Source organism: Pagrus major, chromosome 5, assembly GCF_040436345.1.
Source record: "Pagrus major chromosome 5, Pma_NU_1.0".
NCBI classification, from domain to species: Eukaryota; Metazoa; Chordata; class Actinopteri; order Spariformes; family Sparidae; genus Pagrus; species Pagrus major.
Window position 1 is genome coordinate 24,498,098 of NC_133219.1, and position 11,607 is coordinate 24,509,704.

The window sequence follows — 11,607 nt, forward strand, 5'->3', positions numbered from 1 at the left end:
ATTCTAATTGATCTAACTGTCTATATGAATAATAGCTTGCACTTTACAGACAATACACATCCGTATTGCAATCTGAAGTTTATTATACACTAGACTATTTTCAGGAATTCTTCATTACATAATCTTACTGTTGGGTTACTAGATCAAAACAACCCTTATGTTGGGTGGTTTCCTACTGATTCATACTGGGTAAAATGAACACAGTAATGCATCAGTGCTGTGTTGACCCAACTGCTCTTCAAAGGTACTGCACACACTACATGGGCTGTAGACACTGTGTGACACTAACCACATAGACATAAGATTGGTATTGATTTTCCCATCTAGCTTGTGGAAACAAAGTTAATAATTGATTTCCCAGGATGCTGAACTATTCTTTTAAATTTACCAGTAAGGAAAATCAACTGCTTGTAAACAAACAATTAACTAAACATTTTTACTGGAAAGTTATTTCTAGGAAATTTCCAAAGACATTATTAGGAAATTACAGAAAGTGTCACCCACTAAGTTTTATTTGGACTATTTTCAAGGCAAAAATACCACAAATATTTAAAATACCATCCAAATGATTGTCATAAGTCATCCAAAGCTTAATTGCAGTTTTTTAAAAGAAGCATTACTTCACATCTAATACAAAGATTTGACACAATTAACGATGGCAAATGTGTGTGTCTCTTACCCCAGCCGTCTCTTTCTCCATTATACTTGTGATTTGGTCCTGGCTGAGTCCTTTAAGCAGCCATACTGAGGCGCTTCCAACCAGCCGATCAACAGAATTCAGTAATGGAGGAGTTGGGGAGGATGGTGAGATGACAAGGGGGGGTGACATTCTTGGAGATAATGGAGGAGGAAGAGAAGGTAGAGTAAAGGAGGGAGTAAAATCAGAGGAAACAGTTGGCTGGAGAGAGGGCTGGGGAGAAGGAGAGACCAGAGTAGGGGAGAGAGGTGGGGGAAGAGATGGGGGAGGAGGGTTGGAGGAGAAGGGAAGAGGAACAGAGGGAGGATTGGAGGAGAGTGACAGGGGAGGTTTGGAGACAGGAGGGAGAGGAGTACAAGAGGGGAGCTGGGAGGGTGTCACCGTAGGAGTTGGTGGTTTGGGTCGACATGGCCGGGCTGGAGGGAGGGATGAGGGCAGGGAGGGTGGACAGAGGAGAGAAGATGGAGGGATGGAGGCAATAGAGGGGACGGCTGGAGTGTCAAGTGCTCCTGCCAGAGGGGTTGAGTGGCTGTCAAGAGGGAAGAGAGTAAATGGTCAGCAATGGAAATAACATGCAGAGGATTTGTTTATATCTTCAGTTTGCATCCGAACTCAAGCATCTGGTCACCAGGACTTGACATTCTCTGTTACTGCAGAAACACTGACCTGTGTTCTGCATGCAGTTTGTGACACATGATGTGTTTTATTACTGTGAATAACTGAAACCGTTCAGTCATCATTTTGACTAAGGAATCTGCTACATTGTTTTGCACATTCCTTTATGGCACAACACAGAAAGACACTCTGCTGTTGCACAGTCTCAATATGAGCTCAATATAAGTTTTAAGGATAAAGTTGGTGTTTTTCTATACTTTTTCTTACTGTCGTCTATTTCCATGAAAAGATAAAAACCAACACGTTAACCCAAATTTGCAATAATTTCCAATGTCCCTACTCTGTCTCCAACTCTCAGCAAAGGTAGACACTTTAAAGCAACATAATGTATAAATTGGCATTTTGTGCGATTTGACACCCCCCGACAGTCTCTGAGTGCATCACTACTGTTGTTAATACAAATCACAGGTCCTTAACAATTTGTCAGAGGTAATGCAGGTGCTAATTCTAAATTCTAGGTAAGTTACAATGTCTTTCACAGGAATGTCACATATTTCAGTAAGATCAGTGTTATTTAGGGGCAAAATTTCACATTTTTTCAAATTAAGTTTCAAACCTGAAACATCAGAGAACATAGATATAACAGATAGAGCCATAGAAACTTCTTCAGTACTCTTTAAAAATAGCGTTGTATCATCTGCTAGTTGTGATATTTTGAGTTAAATTTATGACTGACTGTATCAAACGCCTTCTGGAAGTCCAGAAAGAGAATTACCGGGTCACAAGGGATAAAGCCTCTATAATTAACTAAATCTAGGACTAATCTAATATTATTGGAATTGTGATGTCCAGGCACAAAACCACTTTGAGATTCATGAATGATGTAGCATAACCAATTTTTTCTTTTTATTTAAGTCTTTGCTAAATGGAATTGCATTTTCTAATTTCATATTTAAGTAATTCCCAATATTTCCCAAACTGGTTGTTATCTGATGCCTAGTTAATCCTGTTCAGAAACACTTTTTGTTATACTGGGTGAAATGGTCCTGCCATCCTGAGAGTAGTCAATACATAATGTGTTCAGAAAAAGGAACGAAAAAAATCAGACCTCTGTGGCAGCTGCAGGCCTGTAAAAACTCTGACCAATCCCTGCCTTTCAGTCCAAGTGGAAAGAACCAATCAGATGCCTTCATGTCTCGTCCTGCCCATGCCCCCCTCTGTCCCTCCCTCCTCCCTGCGTGCACTCATCACGTGTCACTGTTGCCGGAAATATTTAGCACACTCCATACCGAGTTAGCAGGAGAGAACAATGGCAGAGAAAATGCAGCCAAAAGTAGCACTGGCAGCGTTACTTGTAACGGCTTGCCCCGCTAAACGGGCTAAGAAAAGAAAGCCGGAGGCAGAAAACAGTGTTGCCAACTTAGCGACTTTGTCGCTATATTTAGCGAGTTTTCAGACCCCTCTAGCAACTCTTTTTCAGAAAAGCGACTAGCGACAAATCTGGCGACTTTTTCTGGTGTTATTGGAGACTTGTGGAGACTGATGTGAAAGCACGTATCGTTCAACGAGCAGCAGGTGCTGCCGTGGGCCCCTCCCCCGTCCCGAAGCACTCACAGGCCCCAGTCCTCGCGCAACACTCCCTCCCAGCTGCAGTCAGAGCAGGAGAAGTTCACCCCTTGCGTCCAGACTGCGAATCGCGCATGCGCAAAGCCGCCTGGCTGATCCCACCCTGGCTTACAGTCAGGGCGGGATGTAAATGTGAAATTTTCTTTGTCTAAAATAAATCACTGCACTACAATAAGTTCATTTGTAGTTCTAAACATATTAAGGGTGTTCTCTCCCACCATGTTATTCCTCTCTCCTACAGCATCCATTACAATTAAAGGCACATGGCCAGTTATGCAAATTAGGTGATGATGTCATTTAGCGACTTCTAGCGACTTTTAGGACTGCAAATAGCGACTTTCCTTACTGAGGAGTTGGCAACATTGGCAGAAAAGGCTGCAACGAAGAAGGCTTTGGATAAAACCAGAGGGAAAAGCAGGGTCAATATTGGTTCAGCTTTTGAACGGTGGAGACAACTGAGGGAGCTGAAGGGCCTAAGAAGTGATGCAGAGGTTGCTGTCTTTCTGTTGGACAGGTAATTATTTGTTTTGCTTTGGGGGGATTTGTTATTTACATGAAATATGTAACGTTAGCCAACTTAGCTACTTTTGTAGCTCGTATTAGCCCAATGCTAACATTAGCTTCTCTGTCGGTGTAAGCCAGTAATGTTACAGGTCGTCGGTACATACTGCTTATCTAACTTATAGGATCTGTGCTTCCTGCACGGAGCATTGAGCGAATGAATGAGACATGAGGTAGTTTGGTTGATGTCCAAAATGTGCTGAAATACTGGCTCTCCTCTGCCCTGCTGACTCCTACTGTCAGATGCACGTTCAAATTTGTGGGGGCGTGGCTTTGGACGGAGCACTGATGGGAGAGGGAGGAGGGGGTGGAGCTTAGAGGAGGTGCCACTTTCAAATCTTGCTAGCTCTCCAACATAACCAACTATAGCTTTAACCATGGTAATAGGGGACCTGACCAAAAAGTTTAGCTAAGTTTCAAAAAGTAGGTGCTTACCCCATGAACCAATTTAAAATGCTGTGGTTAAGAATGAAAAACAAGCTGGACTAACAGGCTTCATGAGTTACAGTAGATTTCTATCTCATATTAACTCTTTAATGCCCAGCGGCACGTCAGACTTCTTTTCCATTCACATAAGTTTTAGTTCCAACCAAGTAAGCTTTGATTCCATCCTTGCGAGCCTTTTTGATGACAGGAGTTCTCTCATAGATAGGTGTTATTCTTTGCCTTTCTCCAGATTTCATTTCTTACTGGGCAATAGGCAAACAGAATGATGATCCCTCAAGTTTTGTTGCTGTCACGTCTTCCCAGCCTGTGGGCTACATCCATTCCATCAGCAGCTCTTGTTCCCAAATTTTACGTCCTCATTGTCTCGTTCAGGCAGACCATAAAGTTGAAGGCACCAGCTTCGTTTATAACGTTCTGCCTCTGCAGCTCGCTCTTGCAGTAGCTCTATATCAGCCTGTTGTTTCTCACATTTTCCCTTAAGCATACAGTTTTCAGTTTTAATGTCCATCTCCATGTGCAAACTCAAGAGATTCTTTAAGCTCTTTGATTTCTGCTGAGTTGCTATTGATTATTTGTGCCAGTTCATCAGCTCTATCATTTACTGCTTTTAGGATGGTCCTCTGCAGGTTGCTCAGGGAGGGCTCTGGTTCATTGTTGTGTGGTTTCTTGGCAGCCGGGCTGTTGATTGGAGTGTTGGGAACAGGCATTAGATCTGCGTCGGTCTCCAATGCACAGAAATTGTTTTAGGGGTTATCTCCTTTAGCTTATTTTTTCTTCTTTTACCTTGGCCACTCATCATCTCCTTGTAAAGTTTCATTGGACTCATTAGCTACCTTAAAAATAAATGTATGAAGCTAGCTTATAAACTGAAGTTTGGTTTTTGACGTATATAAAGCTTTGTGTTGTTACTTTGAATCAAAGTTGTAGTGTCTTTCAAATTAACAGTATGAAAGTAGTACAGCATGGTTAGGCTTCTTAAAAGTTGTAAATTTGCAGTTGGAATCCAAATTATTCATTATTGCTGCTGACCCCAGCGGTAACGTTGTGGATGGCAAACAGAAACAAACCTCCTTGACCAGGATTGGATAAAGAAAAGGTTCTTTTGAATGGCAAGTTCAGGTTCAAAGCCCTGCCAGATGGTTCTCTTGACAAGAACAAAGTTATTTGCATTTATTGTCGATGTGAATTGAGTTACCACCAGAGTACGTCGAGTCTCAAATACCACTCACTGGCCAAGCACACAGCTGATGCAGAGAGCCCTCCTCCCCCTCGCCAAAGGCAGACCACGCAGGACAGTTTGCAACGGAGACATCTGGACAGCTCTACATGCAATAATCTTTCAACAGCGATAGCTAAAGGGGTGGCTACAGCTTGCAGGCTGATTAACATTGTTTAGTTAACCTTTACAAGTGTAAAGTTGGACACTACATTGTGTCAGTATTACTAAGTAATGTTACATTCAGATCAATATGCCCATCTGTTGTTGCTTGTTGGGCTTGAGTTTGCCATGTTATGCTTTCAGCATATTTTTGAGCATGCAGTACTTTTGAGGTTATTCTGGAGAATATTCTGGACAGTATTTGTCATTGTTTTGGATTTTTACAATAATAATAAACATGCATTTGTTTAAAGCAAGCATATTTGTCTACTCCCATGTTTATAAGAGTATTAAAAACTTGAAAAATATCCCTTAAAGGTACATTTAGAACAGATAAAAAATTAATCTATAGTTAACTATGGACAATCATGCGATTAATTGCGCTTAAATATTTTAATCGATCGACAGCCCTAATTTACATTGCAAATACTTGGATAATAGTCAATAGTTTTGTTCTCCACCATCTCCAGACAAAGAAATCTGTCTCTTTAGCTGCTACAATCTCCATTATGTTCACCAGCTCGCTGCTAACTGTGCATTTTACCTGATGCTGTAACATTTTTTCAGCCTTTTCACTGAAAACATCCACCTTTAACTGCTGGAAACAACATTGATGAAAGCAGTGGGTAAAACCAAAACAATGAGCTAAAACACAATTAAATGTATGAAAAGAGTTGGGGATAATTCTCTGTGGGTTTTTCATGTCAAGTGATGCATTGCACATTAGACATAGTCAGGCCACGTTAATTTATAAAACAAAAGAAAATGCATTTGTTTAGGCCTGTTTTCAGATGAATACACATTTGGTGCTCAAGTGAATATTTTTGGCAGCAGGTTGATGTGTGAGCTTATGTTGATGAAGGTTCTTAGTCATCCAAGTCATTGTAATTCTAAGTGCTATATCGTAGGCAACTGGAAAGTCCAGTGAAACAACTGAAACAAGTCCAGTTGCCTACGATATAGCACGTAGAATTATGTGAGCCTAACTCAAAAGTAACTACAACTTGTGTATACATGGTAATGAAGGAGCATGTCACTGGTGCAACAGTTTGGTTAATTGATGTTTTATAGTTTTTAGACAACGATGGAAATCTATGGATTAAATTTATTAGTAGGATCAGTTCATTGTTGGTTTTGTTCCTTTCACAAGATTTAACAAGGAAAATACACAGTATCCTTTTCTTATCCTTTAAATGGTCAGAATGTATACTAGCACAGCCAATTATCATGGCCTAGCTTAGCTAAGCTAGTGGCTGTTTTTGTCTCTTGTTCTAAGCCGACTGTCTATCATCAGGAAAGGAGAAGAGGGTAATTGTCAGAGGAACCAGTGTGGTTATGTGGGAATAGGAAAGGTAGTCCTAACTAGATAGGTAGATGCTACAATAACAGTACTTTGACAATGATGCAATATATTTAAAATGCTACGTGTTAAACAGCTTGTCTGGTTGTAAAAATTGCTAGCCTACCTCTTGCTGCAGTGCGAGTCAAGCTCTAACTAGCAACTGACTGACTTTACTTTGCCTTCAGGTGGCAGAGAGCACCACTGTTGTGGTTGGGTGGTTTTACTGTACTTTAAATAGCTGACAACAGGTTCTATATTTCTTTGATCTCCAAGCAGGTCAAACCAAGATGGAGTCAGCACTTTATTTAATACTACAGCATGCTGATATTAAATTAGTTTAATAGCGTCAGTTCAAATGCTGTGTTTGCAGTTGGTGCAAAATACAGACATCTAATAAGAAAACAATGTGACTACATGAGTCAGTTTTAGATTTAATACATTTGCTTCCAGTGCTGCTCAGACTGTTTGCTTCCCCCTTTGTAAGCTTGGGTGAGCTCCCTAACACAATTACAGAAGTTTGTACGTTTTTTGGCAAATTTTGTGTTTTAGCACAAGCAGAATGATGTAATATGCTGTGTATGCCCTTTCAGCCTCTGCCCTATCTGTTTTTTACTCACAGCTGAGCCTTGTGTTGGAGCAGGAGAAAAAAGTACTCCTTTTAGTCAGTCCCATGATCCATTTTGGTCTCTAATAGCCAGTGAATCACTGGTGTAAAAACATCAAAGAGTACAGTAATATACAGAAAATTATAGAAGATTTTAAATGGACCATTTATCTTTTAAAAAGTATTAAAGGGTCAGTTCAACCCCCAAAACAAAACCTAACAACCACAACAAAACATTTCCTCTTGTGTCTTTTGGTAGTGTCTTTTGGTAGTAGCTGACCACACAGTTTTATTTTTTTGCCCCAGTTTAAAGAAATGCAATTCAACTAAAATACACATAGTGTCTCAGTTCCAGAGACCTCGCTGTCACCAGTTTTCATTGGAAGTATCTCTGAAGTAGTCCCTTTAAAAACTAATGTCTGTTGATTTCATAGTTACATGGACACTATCTCTGAAACTATCTGCATGGATAGATACTACTATAGTAACTGAGAAATGTGTTTTTCTTTCTAATTTTGGTGAATCAGCCCCGACACTATTTGTTACTTGAACGATTTCATATCTCAACATTTTAAACAACATACAAACCAGAATATGAATAACCCAAATAAAACCCAATACAGAAGAAATATCCTGAAAACCTGAGAAAATCACATGAGTACAGCACACGCCCCAGAAGTCCTGTCTGTGTTTAACATGTCATGCTCGCTTGCATGGATGGGGAAAGATAACTGTTAGGTCTGCAAAATCTGGGATAGCAGTAGAAATAGCAGTTGTCCTCAAACCACTTTGCACAGACATCCTGAAATGTATTATATTTGACTATTATATTCATAACCATTTGCAAATATTATAGGCTCATATTTACCACATATTATTATAGTCAGATATTATAATAATAATGGGCCCAATTTCAAAGATCTATGGTGCCTGGTCTAAAATGCATGGCGCAAGTGCAACTCCCCTTTGCTAGTTAAACGGCGGATAATATGGGCGCAGAGTGAGGCACACAGCACAAAGGGTTGGTATTTATCTTCCATTGTGCTCAGAACTTGGAAAAAAACCCCTCCAAAACGCAAAAGTGCAATGGAGCAGCCAACAAAGTCCGAATTCCAAGTCCTGTCACACAAGCCACGTCCCTCTGTGTGTGCTCGGATCTCAGTCTGTGGATCAGGGGGTGGGTCATAAAAAATATGATTCTGATTAATTGCAGGTTGCTGAAATATGTATTTAATGAGGCATTATTTGCATTGCTTTTTCTTTTGATTGAGTATTTTCAAATACTGACATTGAGTATTTTTATGTTGCAGCATACATTTATTTGTGTAAAGGATCTGACTATTTTGTTTGACCTAAGATGACCTTTAGGATATCCACCTTCTCTTGAAAGTATGACAAAAAAGCAACATCTGTCCTGTCACTCACTAGCTTTTCCACAACAAAATGGACAAAGTAAAAATTTAATGATAGCCTGTAACTTGTTTTTATGTCAATTTTCTAACCTTTTTCTTAAAGGATAAAATGTTGTAAGGCTCAACAAATGCAGCAATAAAGCCTAAACAATCTAAAGATTTAGATAATAATAAATAACACATAAAGACATTACATTGTAGATTCAGTGTTGCCAGTTTGTCATGGTAACTGATACAAAATAAATGTGTCATCACCAAAACATAGTCTAAAATTTTAAGGTTGTAGGCAGATATACTGTAAAGTGGGAAATGTTCATCTGACATTCAAACTCTTGGTTGTGTACATTTAAATTCAAACATGCTCACAAATTCTGCATTTTTTGAGTGGTCTATGGCAACTTTCAACCACTCACAATCTAACATACAAGTGAGATAAACTCCAAATATCAGCATTTCTGTAACACAACTTTTATCACTCTCTTTGTGCAGTTCATGTATTAGAAATATCATTTGGTGGGGCAACATGAAATTAAGATCTGAGAAAACACTGAGAAGCTACTGACCTATTTATTAGTCAGTGAGTCATCACATCTGTTTTTCCTTCTCTGGCTGCCATGACTTTCAACCCCCAGCTCCCCCTCCCCTCTGTAACAGTTACAACACCCTCCTGCCTCGGCAGAATACTGTTCCTGTACTGTATTTTCACCCAGCCACATTATCACAGACCCCCCACAAACTCACCCTGGGTCCTTGGAAACAATGCTGGCTTCCATCATATTTCCACAGACTTTGTGTCGGTCTGCTCTCTAAGTCTCTGTCTCTTATTCAGCTCCATCGAAAAAACTCCGCCTTCTCTCGGCCCCCCTTTCTCTTCCTCCCGTAGATCGGAGCAAGACTGAATAAGGAAAAACTAAAAGGCAAAGGGAAAATATGTTTCTTTGTGTCAGCCCTCCCCTCTGTGTCTGCCTCAACTTCCTGAGCTGATCGTCAGGCAGGAAGAGGCCGAGTACTTTGGTCAGACTTCCCCTAGTCTCTATGTCTTTTTTTTAAACTTCTGTCTCGTGCAGTCATGCTTTCCTGTTCTACTACTGACAGCACCGTCTAGTGTTGTTACTCTTTTTGAGCAGTGAAGTTAACAAATCATTAAATTTTTTTTTATTGGATCTTTTCATCTATACTCAGTGACCCTGCTCACATTCTAAATATTCAGCAGATACTCTTTTAGCCTACTCTTCTCCTCTCCTCTCCTTCCCTCTCCCCTCCCCTCTTCTTTCAAGATTTCCAGATGCCCGTCCAAACTGTGGAATGCATAACTTTTCCTCCCCCCTCCCCCCTTTCTGTTAACAATTAAAACTCACTGCTTTTGGTTGTCTTGTCTTTCCACCTCTTCTCAATTGTAATCTTTTTTTTTAACCTTGTCACAGTTTTTTTTCTAGACTAGAAAGACTGAATAGTTGTAAGTTTGGAAACCTTTCAAGTATAAAAATACTCAAAGAACAAAATGTAAATATTGCTAACACAGTTAATAAAAGTATTGTCTAAAGGTCACTGTTACTGTAAAGCCCACAAGCAAAATGAAATCCCCCCACCCTGTAAAACCTATAGATAAGAAGGTGTATGGACATGCCTCTGTGGTCAAATACACACACACACACACACACACACACACACACACACACACACACACTCATACAGTCGAAATGCAGCCAAGCATGCTGACTGTGCAGCTGCTTCCTGTGCAAACACAGGCGGTCATATGTGATTCTGCAGACTGTCCCTGTTTTCTCTCAGTTGAATGTGACGACAAAGTGTAAAGTTTCTTCATAAAAGTTATCACCAATGGTGAGCAACCACTGGAGGGAGCTATGATACAGAGTATTAAAGACCATAGTTACAGCAGGGGTAGTCAATTATATAACAAAAAGCCCATTACACAGCATGAAACATGGTTAGTGCTTTTCTAGGCATTGTTTCATCATTCATCGTGTCACCAGGAGGGAACTTTGATTGTGAAATTATCACTCTGCTCACAGCTGTGCACAGAAAGGCTCATCTTAACTATCTCAAAATAGCAGAGTATTTTATAATGATGCAGCCAATACCAATCTGACCCAACGAAAGCCTGACCTATAGCTTTATTCATTGATTTGTGGTGATTGTGGCGGTGAACACAAAAACTAACCAATGTTATCACCCTACGAAGTTGTTTGGCAAAAGATATATGAAAATATTTATAAGTGCATCTTTAAAGCACAGTGGGTACTGCAGTTAATGACTTAAGTTAATGACTTAAATTATAAATGCCAATTTTAATATCAAATTAAATGCCTTATGTTCTGGCTTTACTTTTTTATTTTGCTCACAGTATCTAAAAAGATCTGGTTCATATTTATTTACAAACTCTTATTTATTTATTTATTTATTTATTTGTTTGTTTATTTATTTATTCATTCATTCATTAATTTATTTATTCATTCATTAATTGTTTGTTTGTATCATGTTTAAGTATAGGTAATTCTTTATGATAAAAATGTAACAACTTTAAATACTGACTTTTCATTTTGAATTATAGATCAACACTCATTTTAAATTTAAGAAAGCAAGACATTTTTACATGAAATTAGTTTGTGTAGATTTTTCACTCTAAAACACATTAGTCATGATGCAGCTAACTGTCACTGGCATGTGCTTTTGCAGGTTTGGGCTTAAAGTTAGGTTTGGTAAATGATTAGATGTAGAAAATCTCTTGACGTCCTGACAGCAATCAATAAATCAAATGCCTATGGTAGTCGCAGGCCTCTTATAAGCCCATCCAATCCTTTCTTGGGATCATTTCATTTGGATTAAATGAGCTGTTTGGATACATCCCTGCCTACCTGCAGGCCCACAGCTCAAAAACTGCAGAAAACAGTCATTACCAGAGCT

The 11,607-nt window shown here is 39.4% G+C and overlaps 1 protein-coding gene across 1 annotated transcript in view; it reads right to left on the bottom strand.

Moving 5' to 3' along the window:
* rin3 (Ras and Rab interactor 3) overlaps positions 1 to 9,642 on the bottom strand; it is a 35,022-nt gene extending 25,380 nt beyond the window's left edge. The window contains exons 1-2 of the mRNA XM_073466928.1: positions 9,424 to 9,642; positions 680 to 1,226 (exon numbers count right to left, since the gene is read on the bottom strand). Of these exons, the coding sequence (XP_073323029.1) occupies positions 680 to 1,226; positions 9,424 to 9,458 (582 nt within the window). The 5' untranslated portion in view covers positions 9,459 to 9,642. The remainder of the gene's footprint in view (positions 1 to 679; positions 1,227 to 9,423) is intronic.
* Positions 9,643 to 11,607: the final 1,965 nt, after the last annotated feature.